At 38.6% G+C, this 13,235-nt stretch overlaps 1 protein-coding gene across 15 annotated transcripts in view; it reads right to left on the reverse strand.

The window, feature by feature from the left end:
• Nucleotides 1-71: 71 nt before the first annotated feature.
• The window catches only part of mapk8ip3 (mitogen-activated protein kinase 8 interacting protein 3), a 39,400-nt gene continuing 26,236 nt past the window's right edge, over nt 72-13,235 (reverse strand). For 8 of the 15 annotated variants that reach the window (XM_066642691.1, XM_066642689.1, XM_066642692.1 and 5 more), the window contains 16 exons: nt 11,007-11,054; nt 9,799-9,885; nt 9,543-9,695; nt 9,105-9,270; nt 8,574-8,768; nt 7,825-7,987; nt 6,249-6,368; nt 5,685-5,765; nt 5,527-5,594; nt 5,141-5,289; nt 4,809-4,980; nt 4,586-4,699; nt 3,874-3,912; nt 2,439-2,606; nt 1,510-1,662; nt 72-910 (listed from right to left, as the gene is read on the reverse strand). In XM_066642691.1, the coding sequence (XP_066498788.1) occupies nt 789-910; nt 1,510-1,662; nt 2,439-2,606; nt 3,874-3,912; nt 4,586-4,699; nt 4,809-4,980; nt 5,141-5,289; nt 5,527-5,594; nt 5,685-5,765; nt 6,249-6,368; nt 7,825-7,987; nt 8,574-8,768; nt 9,105-9,270; nt 9,543-9,695; nt 9,799-9,885; nt 11,007-11,054 (1,998 nt within the window). In that variant the 3' untranslated portion in view covers nt 72-788. The remainder of the gene's footprint in view (nt 911-1,509; nt 1,663-2,438; nt 2,607-3,873; nt 3,913-4,585; nt 4,700-4,808; nt 4,981-5,140; nt 5,290-5,526; nt 5,595-5,684; nt 5,766-6,248; nt 6,369-7,824; nt 7,988-8,573; nt 8,769-9,104; nt 9,271-9,542; nt 9,696-9,798; nt 9,886-11,006; nt 11,055-13,235) is intronic. The other 7 variants (XM_066642690.1, XM_066642693.1, XM_066642685.1 and 4 more) reach the window with 3 other exon arrangements.

Below are 13,235 nucleotides of genomic sequence, written 5' to 3' on the forward strand. Positions count from 1 at the left end.
CATGGTCTAGTCAAATTCCTTCAGCTCACAGCTCAGTTATTGGATACTTATAACTGGTTAGATGATTTATGTTTTTTTTTTTTTTTTTTCATTGCACTGATTTTACTTGGCATTTCAATGAAACATTTGAAGTGTGTTGTGATGCTCTATCAGTAATGGATTTAACACGTTTTCTATCCTTAAAATGTTTCAAACCTTTTGACCATTTAATCATCGAATTTCCCTCTCAGTCGCTCTCCTAAGGCTTAATTACTTAAACTCATTTATTTACATTTTTACACATCTTTGTTTGTGAAAACAAACTACTAGTTACAATCCATACAAACCAATGAGCTGCCTCCAGTTCTTCCAACCAATCAAAGATCCCTGTCCTTGTAGCACTATCCAGTGAGCTGCCTGTTTCCATGGTGATAAGTGAGCTGTGAGCTGCTAGAAAATTAAGAAAAAAGCAATAGGGTGTTTAGGTCATGGCAAAAATCTGGGTAATTTTTGGGTAGTATAAGATGCCTTCATCTGTCATTTATAGTTGTTGTCCAGCTGTAAGATGCAGGAGTTTTTATCTGTACCTTTGTGTGTTTGTATCAGGCGTAGGGGGCAGTCACAAGGGAAAATGAGTGAACATTCAGGGACTATAGTTACAGTTTGGGAAGGGGATATATGGGCCTTAAGAGGGAGTTACAGAGCTTAGGTACAGAATTTTGAAGGGCATAGTTAGGAAGAGACAAGGTTTCATACAGAGTATCAGGGCCCAAGTTACAGGGAGAGCAGGCATTAGGTGTCTGATCGTATTACTCAGGGACATAAGACACCTGCCAAACAATGATATGGCTCCTCTCAGCTTTAGATAACGCTGGCTTGATCTGAGGGGCTTCACTGTCTCCTTCCTCTGTCTCATCATCCTCACCATCACCTGAGATAAAAATATACAATTATCAAGACGCCATCAGCCATAATATTATGACCTCTTGTTTTCTCACACACAATACGTACTCTCAGGTCAACTGAGCTTATAGGAGCACTACAAAATACACACTGTACTCTGTCTATTGCTGTGCATACTTTGTTTGACCCCTTAGACACTGTTCTTCAATGGAGAGGACCCTCACAGGACCACAGCAATGCTGGACAGAGAATAGTCCACTAGCCAAAAATATCTAGCTATTAGCATCCTGTGTCCACCGATGAAGGGCAATAGAACTGCCAAAACAAACTCTGCAGCAACAACTGAGCTACTGTCTCTGACTTTACATCTATAAGGAGAACCAACCGGTAGGAGTTTAACAGTGTGGACAGTGAGTGGACTGTTGTGTCTTATCTACTCGTACCAATTCAACTCACACCACCACCACACCTGTGTTACTGCAGCGCTGAGAATGATTCACCACTCAAATTATACCTGCCCTGTGGTGGTTTTGAGAGGTTTCTGACCATTGAAGAACAGGCTGAAATGGAACAAACAAAATAAGTAGGGTGTTATGGTGTTTGTGCATGTGTATGTGAGTATCTCACCTATGCGGAAGTCAATGTAGCCTTCCCCTCCACTCAGGACCAGCACGTTCTGAACACTCTGAGCTTCACTCTGAGCCTCAGTTGGGGCTGAAGACCCCTGAGGCTCTGACGGACTGTCCAGCACACTGCCATTCAGTGTAGCTAATACATTACCTGCAATAAAAAAACATAAAACAGCCATAAGACACAAAATAACTCTTACATTATTTCACATACAAATTATTATCACAAAGAAAATTAAATGAAAAAAAGGCCAAGGATTTATGAAATTGAACATTGCTTCCAACATATTAAACGTTACACATTAAAGGGCCCATATCCAACATTAGTTTTGTATTTTATTCTTGGCCTACATTTGTGTGGTTTTATTAACAAAACCATTTTACAACGTTATTTTTATTCAAAACTAAACAGGCTCAGTATGTGGTAAATGCAAATTCAATGGTTTTGCATGGATTAAAATGGGTTGTTTTTACAGTGTAGTTATATAGACTGTATGAACATGAGAAGGTATGATACATTGTAGAACTTTAAAGATTTTACACAGTATATCAAGATAACTTAATTTCTCATAGTATGGGCCCTTTAATTTATTAATTCAGTATCATTCAGACAATTAATTTTTGTTATATTACTATTATTAATTCATTGTCTGTAACTCATTATTATTATCAATTGTACTGCACTTTTCCAAATGTTTGGAGTAAACTACAAGTACAATAATGACCTAATATTAAATAAAAAGTGGTCTATTCATATTTCATATCCATAGAAATTGCCTTTGCAATATTTTATTCAACTCTAAGGTAAGCACTCAGTTCAAAAGAATATATCTCCAAACCAGTTGATGGGCTGTGGAATTTTCTCTCTTCTTTTGTTTAAGTTCTGGAGAGAGGGAGTGGCTGAAGGAATTGATGGCTCGCACTCACCTGGCACAGACACAAAAAATTTGACTGCATCCCGGTGTCCATGGAAACAGAGCTGAGCCTGAGCCATAGAGCAGTACGGGATGAAGCTGCCATTTCCTTTCTCAGAGCTTCCATCATCAGCGTAAACATGGATCACACCTCCTGATGATGTGGGAGACACTTTGTTTGCTGTAAAGACATTAGAAATATATTTAAAACAGAACACCTACTAGTGAGAAAACTGAAGGCCAAAGCTTAAACTGAAGAATAAATCCAAAATCTGCCAGAGAGCACTATGTGAAGAAAAAAGATTTGAAATTAAAACAAAGAAATGGTCAAAGAAAAATGTTTCCTTTCAGGAATGCTCCATATGTAGATAATAATCCACATTCACCCAAAGGAAAGTTGCAACAAATGTCTCTTAGTCAAGATATTTACGGACACAATGACTGCATGCAAATTTAATTGACTGTTTTGGTATTTATGAATTTCATCTTTGGCATATCTTACTATTAAACTCATGTCTGGTATGTCATATTCTGTTGAAAGGCATATTTCACTGCCTGAAACTCTGATCTCTAAGATCACAGTCTTTGGCAAACCATCCACTGGACTTAATTTTTCATTGGCTCAGTACCAAAACACGTGCAGGAATTAAGGCATGCTTCATATAAATGACATGCAAGTGAAGTACTGGTAGACACACTGAAGCTGTTTCATCACCTGTGCACAAATCCACTTATTTCCACATTGCATACAGTTTTGTGAATCAGACAATGAATGCATATCATGCAGTGCAGCCAAATCTGCACTTGTTTTGCAACTTTGATGAATAAGCATTGTCTTTGTCATAGGAAAATATTTAACCTCCACAAAAGTAACTAGATTTAAAGTATATTAAAAAAAATGAAAAAATACTGGATTAGATTTAATTTCTATTAATACAGAAATATACAAACATTTTCCTGAATCACTATTAATAGATTAAATTAGGGCACAGAGGCACACTGTCTATGACAAAATGTGACATGGTATTCAACTTAATTTCAATTGGCACAGTGTTTATATCTGTCACTTAATATCTGTCATCTTAAAAATGTGAAATCTTTACTTCCAGTTATTTATTTTAGCCATTGTTTTATTTGTCTAATTGTCTTACATTAACAGTCCACATAATGTAAAAAAAATAAAATAAGGGGAGTTACATGCATAAGGATTTCTTATGACAATGACAAAATACAGCACGCAAAGAAACAATATAACACTGAGGATGAAAAATAAAAACTGACTACATAAACCGGGTGATGAACAAAATAATTGTACATTAATGTAAATAAAGAACAAAGTGCAAAATGGGGGAAGCTGTGAGACTGAAGAATGATGAAAGATGTGCAGAAGTAAATGTCAGATGCAGTGAGATGGAGAACGGGAGGCAGACGAAACTCTCTAAACTTACCCCTCAGTCCGAGGAGCTGGCCGCGATGCAGGACTACGGCTACAGAACGAAGGAAAAAGAGAGGAGGACGGCAACATCCATGAGACAAGGCCAAGAGGGGAGGCAAGGGGCAAAGTAAAGCAGTGCAGAAACAGGAAAAGGTTAACAGAAAAGGAATGGGGAAGTGATAAGTTGTGGTGGAATTCAAGTACAGGTGGGACGAGGGAGAATATTAGCTTGATATCGTAGACAATGAATATGCTCTTCAAAAGATTTGTTTGTGGGTTTGTCTAAAAATTTGGCCAAACATACAATTGTCACTTTCATCTCAAATACTGTACAGTCAATTGACCAAGGCATGTACTGAGTAACACCACGGGCCATCATGTGGCAGACTGGGGTTTGATTCCTGACCCAGGCAACCACACTGCACGATATCAGTGAGTGTCCTTGGGCGAGACTCCTAATGATATTGTTGTCTACATTTTTAGCTTGATTGACAACTGTAAATTTCTCCACATAAGAGCATCTTTCAAGTGTCATGAATATAAAGGTAGTGTTGTTTTAGTGTAAAAATAAAAACAGTTCCCTGTAAAGACTCAGTAATGTTGTTTGTATAATTCACATGCATCATGAACAACAAACAACAAAATATCAATGCAGAACAGGTTTGAATAGAATGTGGGGCATTTATTCCCAGAACCTAGTTGCAGAAAGGGTCACTGAAACTTACTTTCGGTCAGGGGGATTGAGATGACCACTCCATTTCCTGTACCAACCCACAACCGGTTGCCTCCTATCAGCAGGGCCGTTATCCGAACAAATGAAAAGCCCAACTTTCCTGTACCTGTCAAACAAAAACAACAAAACAAAATAAAGAAAGAAATATCTCGGATATATCAAAGAAAGCGACTACTTCACAAATGAATGCTGAAAAACAGAACCACACTAGTTACCAAGCATCTTGCTGACATAGGGCTCAATGTCCACATCCTGCAGGTGCTGGTGTGTCAGTGCATGGTACAACCGCAGTGTAGAGTCCAAACGAATGGACACCCACACACCATCTCCAATCCAAGCAAGCTGCCTGACCTGGCTCTCCCTCCGCGGGTGAGCGTCAAAGGATTTCTGCCAAGGAGAATGGAGAAGAGAACAAGGAATCAGAAAGAGGCTGTTTGTTTCTGTGAAGTTATAAAATGCTGTTAGTTTAAATAAGTCTCATTTTAATCTGTATGTGCCTTGTAGGGCAACTTATTTCTATATCAGTCTCCAGCTGTGTGATACTCACCTCAATCTGCATGCTCTTTGGCTGGATGACATGGATCTTGTTCTTGTAGCCACACCAGACCTTGTCATGCACCACAGCCATACACCGGATGGAGTGGTGGGGACGTCCCAGGTCCATCAGGTGATAGTTAGACAGGTCCCATTGACCATCTGTGTGAAGATCACATATGTAAGCACATAAATTATGGACAAGAAAAAAGTCACCACTCTTATAAATCAGGCATAGTATCTATATAGTATTGTTTGCATCTTTTAAAGTTTTATTAGCATATATTTATGATAATCTCACTGTTTTTCATGAAATTGAGAGATTTAAATGTATATTTGCAGCATTAGGCATATCCAGATTGACTTACAAAAGCAAGACAAGTACAAAACATTACATACCTTCAGCTCTGTGGAAAATGGCGAGTGTTCCATCTGCCAGTGCCACCAAAACCCTTCCTTTAACATGTCTGACACAGAGCAAGAGAAAAGAAATATAAAATATCAGTAAATATATATTTCCAAATATACAGGATACTGCTCATTGGGTCTAAACTTACACTAGACTGAGAACAGAGTCTTTGAGTTTGATGGAGTGAAGACACTTCTTCCAGTTCGCCACTGCAGAATGCACATATAGCCTCAGGAGAGAGTGGACAGGAGTGTTACACATATGTACATAAAGTCACAACGGTACAACAGACATATGAGGTAGTCCATGAAGTCTGATTGAACTGAAAACAGTGGATTCTCTGAATCTTTTAGATTTTTTATGTGGTGGAAAGACAAGGAGATGGAGGGAAAACTTGCTATAATATTGTTGGTAAATGTAATTTTTTCCAGCTTCTTGTACACTGTGACCATACAGAAATATTATGCATTTTACATTCTGGTAGTATGTCATTTTATGTCACCCAATAATTAGCACTTTTTTCTCAACATATTATGTATTGTTCTCATTTTAAATTCTTGAATGAATTTATATTTTATATAACTTTTGAGTATAATTTAAATTTTTTTTTAAAAAGTTTGGCATCATGTAATTATATTTAAAAGACTGCAAGCTGAAACTGAATTGTGTTTTTGAGATTGTATCACAGTATAAACATATATAATATACTGACCAGCCATTTTGTGCACCTAGCCACATAGTGGGAGCCACACTGGTGCCAGCACGATCGTCTCCGCCCTCTTCTGAGTCTGGAGGCACCGATGTCACTTCCTCTTTCGGAGGACCACCCTCACTGAGTATTTGAACACATATTGCAGTAAATCTCATCACATTGGTTCACAGGGTAGAGATATACAATCAGAATCAGCCAAGATCATAATTTTTGCACTTTGCGCTAAAGTAAAGTTCAAAAAGTTCACTTGTGAAGTATTTGGATTCTCCTGCGAAACCTACAGATAAATATAGGGCTTCATAATGGCAAATTAAAATAAAAAGCCAGTTTCTACTGCATTTCTATGTAATATTTAGTTTTATGCATTTTATTTAAGCAATAAATAGATTTCTCTCACAAACTTAAATCACAATTTGGATCATTAAACAGCAAATAATGTTGTTTATATTGGTACCTGGCTTGATAGAAATGACTGAAAATGTGTGTATTTGATGTATTTAATAATAAAAAAGACAAACAAATCAGCCAAAAAATATTACAATTTAGCAAGTGGCCAATTTGGCTGTAAAATATCTGAATAAAAAATCATGAGCTGTGATCTAAATTAATTTCTCCTCAGCACTTCAGATCATTGTACAAAACTGTGGTATTCCACATAAGCTAAATATCTTGTCAGTTTCAAAAAATTTTAACTGGAAAACTATACAAAATATTATTATTATTTCTATTACTTGTTGTTTTTTATTTTTATTCTATAAAAATCATGGTAAAGGTCAGTGATTTCTAAGCATAGTAGAATAATAAATGTTACTACAATACACAGCAGACACCAAATACAAGAGGGGTTTGCTGAGAAGCTCACAACTGACCATAACTGAAAACTGATTTAAGCCTTGTCATCTCTATAGCAAGTTCTTCACTAATTTTGTATGGCTTCCCTGTTTTGCAAATCACAAGCTAGCAAAGGAATTTGGAAACTGGGGTGGCAGTATTCTTTATTGTGGATGTGCACTGATTCAGATCTTTAAGTTGATATTTGCCCACATGGTAATTTTTCATGTAAAACACGTTTTTATTTAAACAGAATTATGAAAACACTGAAGCAGATTGTGTAATTTTTCAGTGAATGTAGTAAATTGTCAGATGTCATATAGTGTACAACTTCAAGATGCTTTTCGTACCACAGTTTGAGGACCTCTACTCTTGTGAATAACTGTCACATCATATGCAGACGTCTGTACAGTGTATTTCAGACACTCTCTCCTCCTGTTTATCTATTCTAGTCAATGGTGCTATCACACTATTAACAGGGATCCCACTGCTGGCTATGTTGCCATGGCTACGGGCATCTCCCAAAATGACTTGGAGGAAGCTAAACTGGCTTATGTTTCCACATATGATAAAGTATAGAAGTAGAGATTTGAGGACTAGCATTTAGCATTTTATGATTACTTGGCTGTCTTTCAGAATGCACTGAGCATTTAAGCCTCAAGCCACACTAAATATGAGTTTTGTCCTTCTCGGTTACAGTAACAATATTGAATTGTGTGTGCCTGTGTGTGTTTGTTTTTAATACCTCTGGGAGTTATCAGTGAATACATGCTCAGTGAAAGGTCCCGATGGTGCCGTGTTTCCTCCCTCTTCACTAGGGCCTGCCTCTTCTGACACCTCCATAGCTTCTGTGGCCTCTTCTGCGGACTGAGAGACTGCCAGCCGACTACACACAGGAGCTGCGGGGGCTTCAAACACACAAAAACACACACATCACTAAGAATACAGTGCAAATAGCAGGCCCAAAGTCATCCATAATAATGTTAATAACAAAAGTATAGTGTGCATTTTTTATATTATTGAGTGTATTCTGCAAAGGAGGACATTTTTCATTTATTTTCAGTTTAAACATTAATATACTCACTTTCAGCATCTCACACTATCTTTACTCCACTGTAAAAACTGTTATACCTTCTCAGTGGAATTCAAAATACTCTCCATGTTAAGATATTTTGTTTTATTAACTGCATGTTATTGTATGTTGCAGTGAATTTTGAGAGCTGAAGTCTATTTGTAACAGTTTACAGTAAAGCTTTAATGCTATGAAATTACAGTATCACTATAATAAAATTCTCTATGGTGCAATAGAGTATACTGAAATTACTTAACTGGAAGCTAAACTGCCAGTGTACAGTACAGTGTACTACAGTTGGTGGTATTAATAATGATTACTTTTAATACCCATCCATAATAGATTGTATATGAATATCTATACAATATTTTGACACACAAGGTAACCCTTTGGTTGTGTAAATATTCAAGTATGTATCTTGCCTTGTCCTTTATCCAGCACTGGTGTGTCTGTGCGTGAAGAACAGTTGCTGCGGACTACGCTGCAGTTGGTGGCACAGCCCACCAGGGTGATGCCTGCTAACATGCCCTCCACTCTGCCAGTGTCTTCTGTACTACCACCATCACTCTGCTGCTCCAGAAATATCTCTCCTGCAGGGTAATCACTCTCACTAGCAGCTACACACACACACATATATATACAAATCTAGGTTAGACTATTGCATATATTTTATTTCAATGTTGGCCTCTTTCTAAACCCTAAAATTAACGTTAATGCAAATCATAGTCCTAATATCTTACTTAGAAGCATTCTTTAATTTTTTTACAATCCTTTTAATGTACAACATCGTTAACTAGTGTTTTCAGCCTCTGTAAAAAAGCTATAGAAAACAACTAAATATATGTATTACAGTCATGTATATGTATACACCACTACAAAATTTGAGCTCCTTATGCTTTATGTATTAATTAAAAATCTGTCAATTCTGCTGTAAGTGTGTGTGTGGCACTGACCTGGAACACTAGAAATGCAGAGAACGTGGGCATTACACACGTTAAACTGGTCAACCAGGGAGCCGGGCTGATTGGCATCAATAATGACCACTTTACTGGCTGAATGAGTGCTGGTCAGGATCCACACACGGCTACTCATGGAATCTGTCTCATGCAGCTCCTTGGGCTGAGTGAGAAAAAGAGAGAGGATATGGGATTTAAATGGACCATGAGGAAACATGACAAATTTGTGAAAATTGTTGTTTTCTTTTCTGTCTGCGAAACAAGACTCTAATTACAACAAAAATTCAAGTTAAATGTAAGATCTCTTGTTTTTCATTTCAGTGGAATATGAATAAGAAATAATATTCAAAGGCAACATGCTGGAAATAACTGTGACTTCTGAGAATTAAGTCAAGAAGATTATCTCCCATGTCACTTGTATGTATGGTGTTTCACCTTCTTCTTCTCTGGTGAGCTGTGCTCACTCTTATTTTCTCCTCCCTCCTCCTCTCCAGTCAGAGGATCAGTGCCATTTGCTGGTAGCTTCCCTGCTGTCTCTTGATTAGCTGTCCTCCAGCCTGTCAGATCCACTCCAGCAGCGCACCACAACTAAACAAGAGCAATACATTATATATGGCTTCGACACTCATGTTCACTTCAGTAAATATTCATCTTACTTTAGCAGTTCCTATCACATCTGGATATGCCTTACTTTCCTGTTGGGGTCTTTCTCCACTAGAGGGCGGCAGTACACTGGCACAGGGACGTTCTTCATGCGGTTGTCCTCTTTCTCATTAGCCTGTGAGGAGACAGGGAGGCATGGACATTCAGAAAGCTATCCATAGCAATAGCTTCAAGCTACAAACAGAGATGGCCCACAGCCAGAAGCCCCGTCACGAGTTGCATTAGTCAGCATTGCCCCAGGGCATAAACATAGACAGAGAGGCAGAGAGATGGGGGACACCCTCAGTGGCAAATTGGAGCAGCAGGTTAAAGGCTTGGCTGTAGTTAGAGGGTTACAAAACATACAATCATGCTCCAGATCAAAGGGTTAATCAATAACTGCTGTCAGTCACAGAAAAACAGCCAGTCCTAGCTTTGGGATTAGACTAGGCCTGTCACAATTGAAATTTGAGTTACTGCCAACTCAATTAATTCTACTGCCAAGTGCCAACTGCCTAACTGCCAAGTAAATTCTTACTGACAATCAAATTGTCTTTTTTGTTGATTACATTCAAACTACACAACAAGCTTAAAGTTGGCAAATTGACAGTATAACCATTTTTCCCTCCAGATTTCGACACTCCCAACAGAGCTCAAATTAGTCCGAATTTTGTGCGTTTTGTTTTCTGCTTTTTATTTGCATGTATTTGTCTCATTATAATTTTTATTTTATTCCCCCAGTACTATAAGCATACAAATTATGAAACCTAACTTTAAATTATTTTAATAATCTCAAACAGCTGTGACCAAGCAATTACGTAATACATGTGACAGACCTAGATTAGACAGACATAATGACAGTTATGAGCAAACATGTTTCTACCAAAAAATCTGATTATCTTGCAACTGGCGCTGAGAAAATGTTAAATATCTGGGCATCTCTGCATTTAAAAAGAATGAAAAAGCACTGGATGGTGTTATTTATGTTTGCAATACTTGGTTAACAGACATTTAGTCTTCAGTATAAAGAATTTTTTATGAGGTGTTACTGGAAACGGCAGTCAGTTACTGATCCTTCTTTTTATCAGTGCCTTGTTAGACCCAGCAAAGAACCTTAGGGGATCTTTGTCACAGCTAAAAGGGGTTGGGGCTGTGGTTATGCTGGGCTGCTTGGTAGCCTGCAGCGTTTGTGTGGGGTTAGGGTGGGATTCGTGGGACGGGAGAGGTGCATGCTGGTCCTCTGCCGATCGGACTTGCCTGCCTCTTTGCTGCGGCGTCCTGAGTGCTGTCCGGCTGGGTGCCCGTCTGTGGGAGATCACAGTTAGAGCCACGGTGACACAGCGTCACCACTGGCAACCCTAACACACAAAACTCTCACCAAAATCTCACTACGGATGCTCCGAGAACCAGGATATTTTTAAATTTGTGCCAAGAAACCATTTAAATGTATCCAATCAACCTTCCCGCTAGTATGATTCCATAGGAACACGACGCTGTTGCCATGGAACTATTCAACTACTCTTGCAGTTGCAGTCCCACTGACAACAGGAATATGATTTTACCTTTGACACAATCAAGCTCACTAAGCAACCAAATCCAGTTTGTTAATGTTAGGTCAAACATGTGCACTAGAGCATTCAGGCCTTATCTTGGGATGTAATCACTTATCTACAACCTCACTCCCTCTTCTCTGTTTCTTGAGTAGATTTTCACTAGGACATGTCACAGCCTGACTGCAATCTTTTTATCTTTTTATTTTCTTTTAAAAAACATCTTTCCTTCTTCTTGCTAAGAAAACTGCCCAAACTGCTTATTCTCTTCTATACACTACAATTCCCATATTCCTTTGCCAAACTCAGAGGCTTAAATACCATATATACTTTTAGCAAAAAACCAACTACTTTTCTTAAGGCCTCATTTTTAAACCTCCCTTTACTGTGCTTGACTAAGACCAGATGGATATATGTATATCATTTCTGCCTGGTTTCCTTCTAAATCAGTCCATGCTCAAACTATGAAAAGATATGGTCATGAAAATAAATAAAACTGTAGCCACTTTTGAACCTGGAGCCTATGAAAGGCCATGTAGTTGTTTAAGCATTTGTGTAATTGTTTAACATGTGAACTAAAATCACTATGCAGTGTCTAAAATTACAACCCGTTATCATTTCTTTTGGAATGTGTGGGGTAATCTGCTGTAGACAGATCTGGCATGTCATATTAATATGTGTTCTTTGTTGTGACATCAAAAACATACAGTTAAATCTAAGTTGAATTTGTAGCATTATAGACTAAAGGTAAATAGTACGATTACAGAGTTTAACAAGAAAAATGTAAATTATTTTTATGCTAACAATACCTAGAGGTGAACAGAAATATAGATATTGTGAATGAATACATCCCCCAACATTTCAACATACACTACTCACAAAACTTTTGGGACATTGGACTTTCGGTTGAAATTTCAGAATGAACCTAAATTGCACTGTAACCTTTACAAGTGAACTTAATGTTTACAGGTGAACTTAACAGTCCTGTTCACATTTATACATCATGAGACCAAGACGACACCTAACAATTGATCAACTGTACCTCGCCATTGTGAGAGGCTTCAAACAGGATGTTCTCAGAAGGAAGTGGCCACTGAGCTTAGAGTGTCACAGAGTGTCATCAACAGGTTGCAACAGAGATACAGAGAATGAAAGAGTCACAGAAAGGCATAGAAGTGGGCATTCTTTGGCCACATCCCACACTGAGGGCCGCTTCATTGTGAACAGTGCCCTGTGGACACTGACGTGACACTGGAGGTGAGAGGCACCCAAGTGTCAGGTTAGACCATTTAAAACCGTTTACATCAGCATGGTCTGTGTGCTAGACAACCTGCAAGGGTACCTGACCACACCAGCAGGCACAGGCATCATCGTCTTGCATGGTCCAGAGAGCATTTACGCTGGACGAAGGACCAGTGGGCCCCAGTGCTGTTCACTGATGATTCATGCTGAGCAGAAATGATGGGCGCCAAAAATGTTAGAGACATGAAGGAGAGCGCTATGCATCAGATCAACTGTTTTCACCAGATGAGCCTTTGGTGGTGGTGGTGTTACAGTGTGGGCAGGTGTGTCTAGTCAATACAGAACTGCCCTACACTTTGTGAATGGTACACTAACAAGCCCATACTACTTGAATAACATCATTAATCCAGTTATTGTGCCTCTGCATGAACAACACAGGCCTAATTGCATCTTCATGGATGAAAATGCTCCAGCTCATCGAGGTCACATCATTATGGAACGGCTGCTGGACACTGGGGTATCTCAAATACAGTGGCTTGCACGTTCTCCAGACCTGAATCTCACAGGAATCCTATGGGATCACCTGAGTCGCTGTAACTCTGTACCCCAGAACCTCAATGACCTGAAGGCTGACCTTCAAGAACAGTGGGATGCCATACCTCAGCAGGCAATAAGTCCACTTGTGAACAGCATG

This window comes from Hoplias malabaricus, chromosome 13 (assembly GCF_029633855.1).
Source record: "Hoplias malabaricus isolate fHopMal1 chromosome 13, fHopMal1.hap1, whole genome shotgun sequence".
NCBI lineage: Eukaryota > Metazoa > Chordata > Actinopteri > Characiformes > Erythrinidae > Hoplias > Hoplias malabaricus.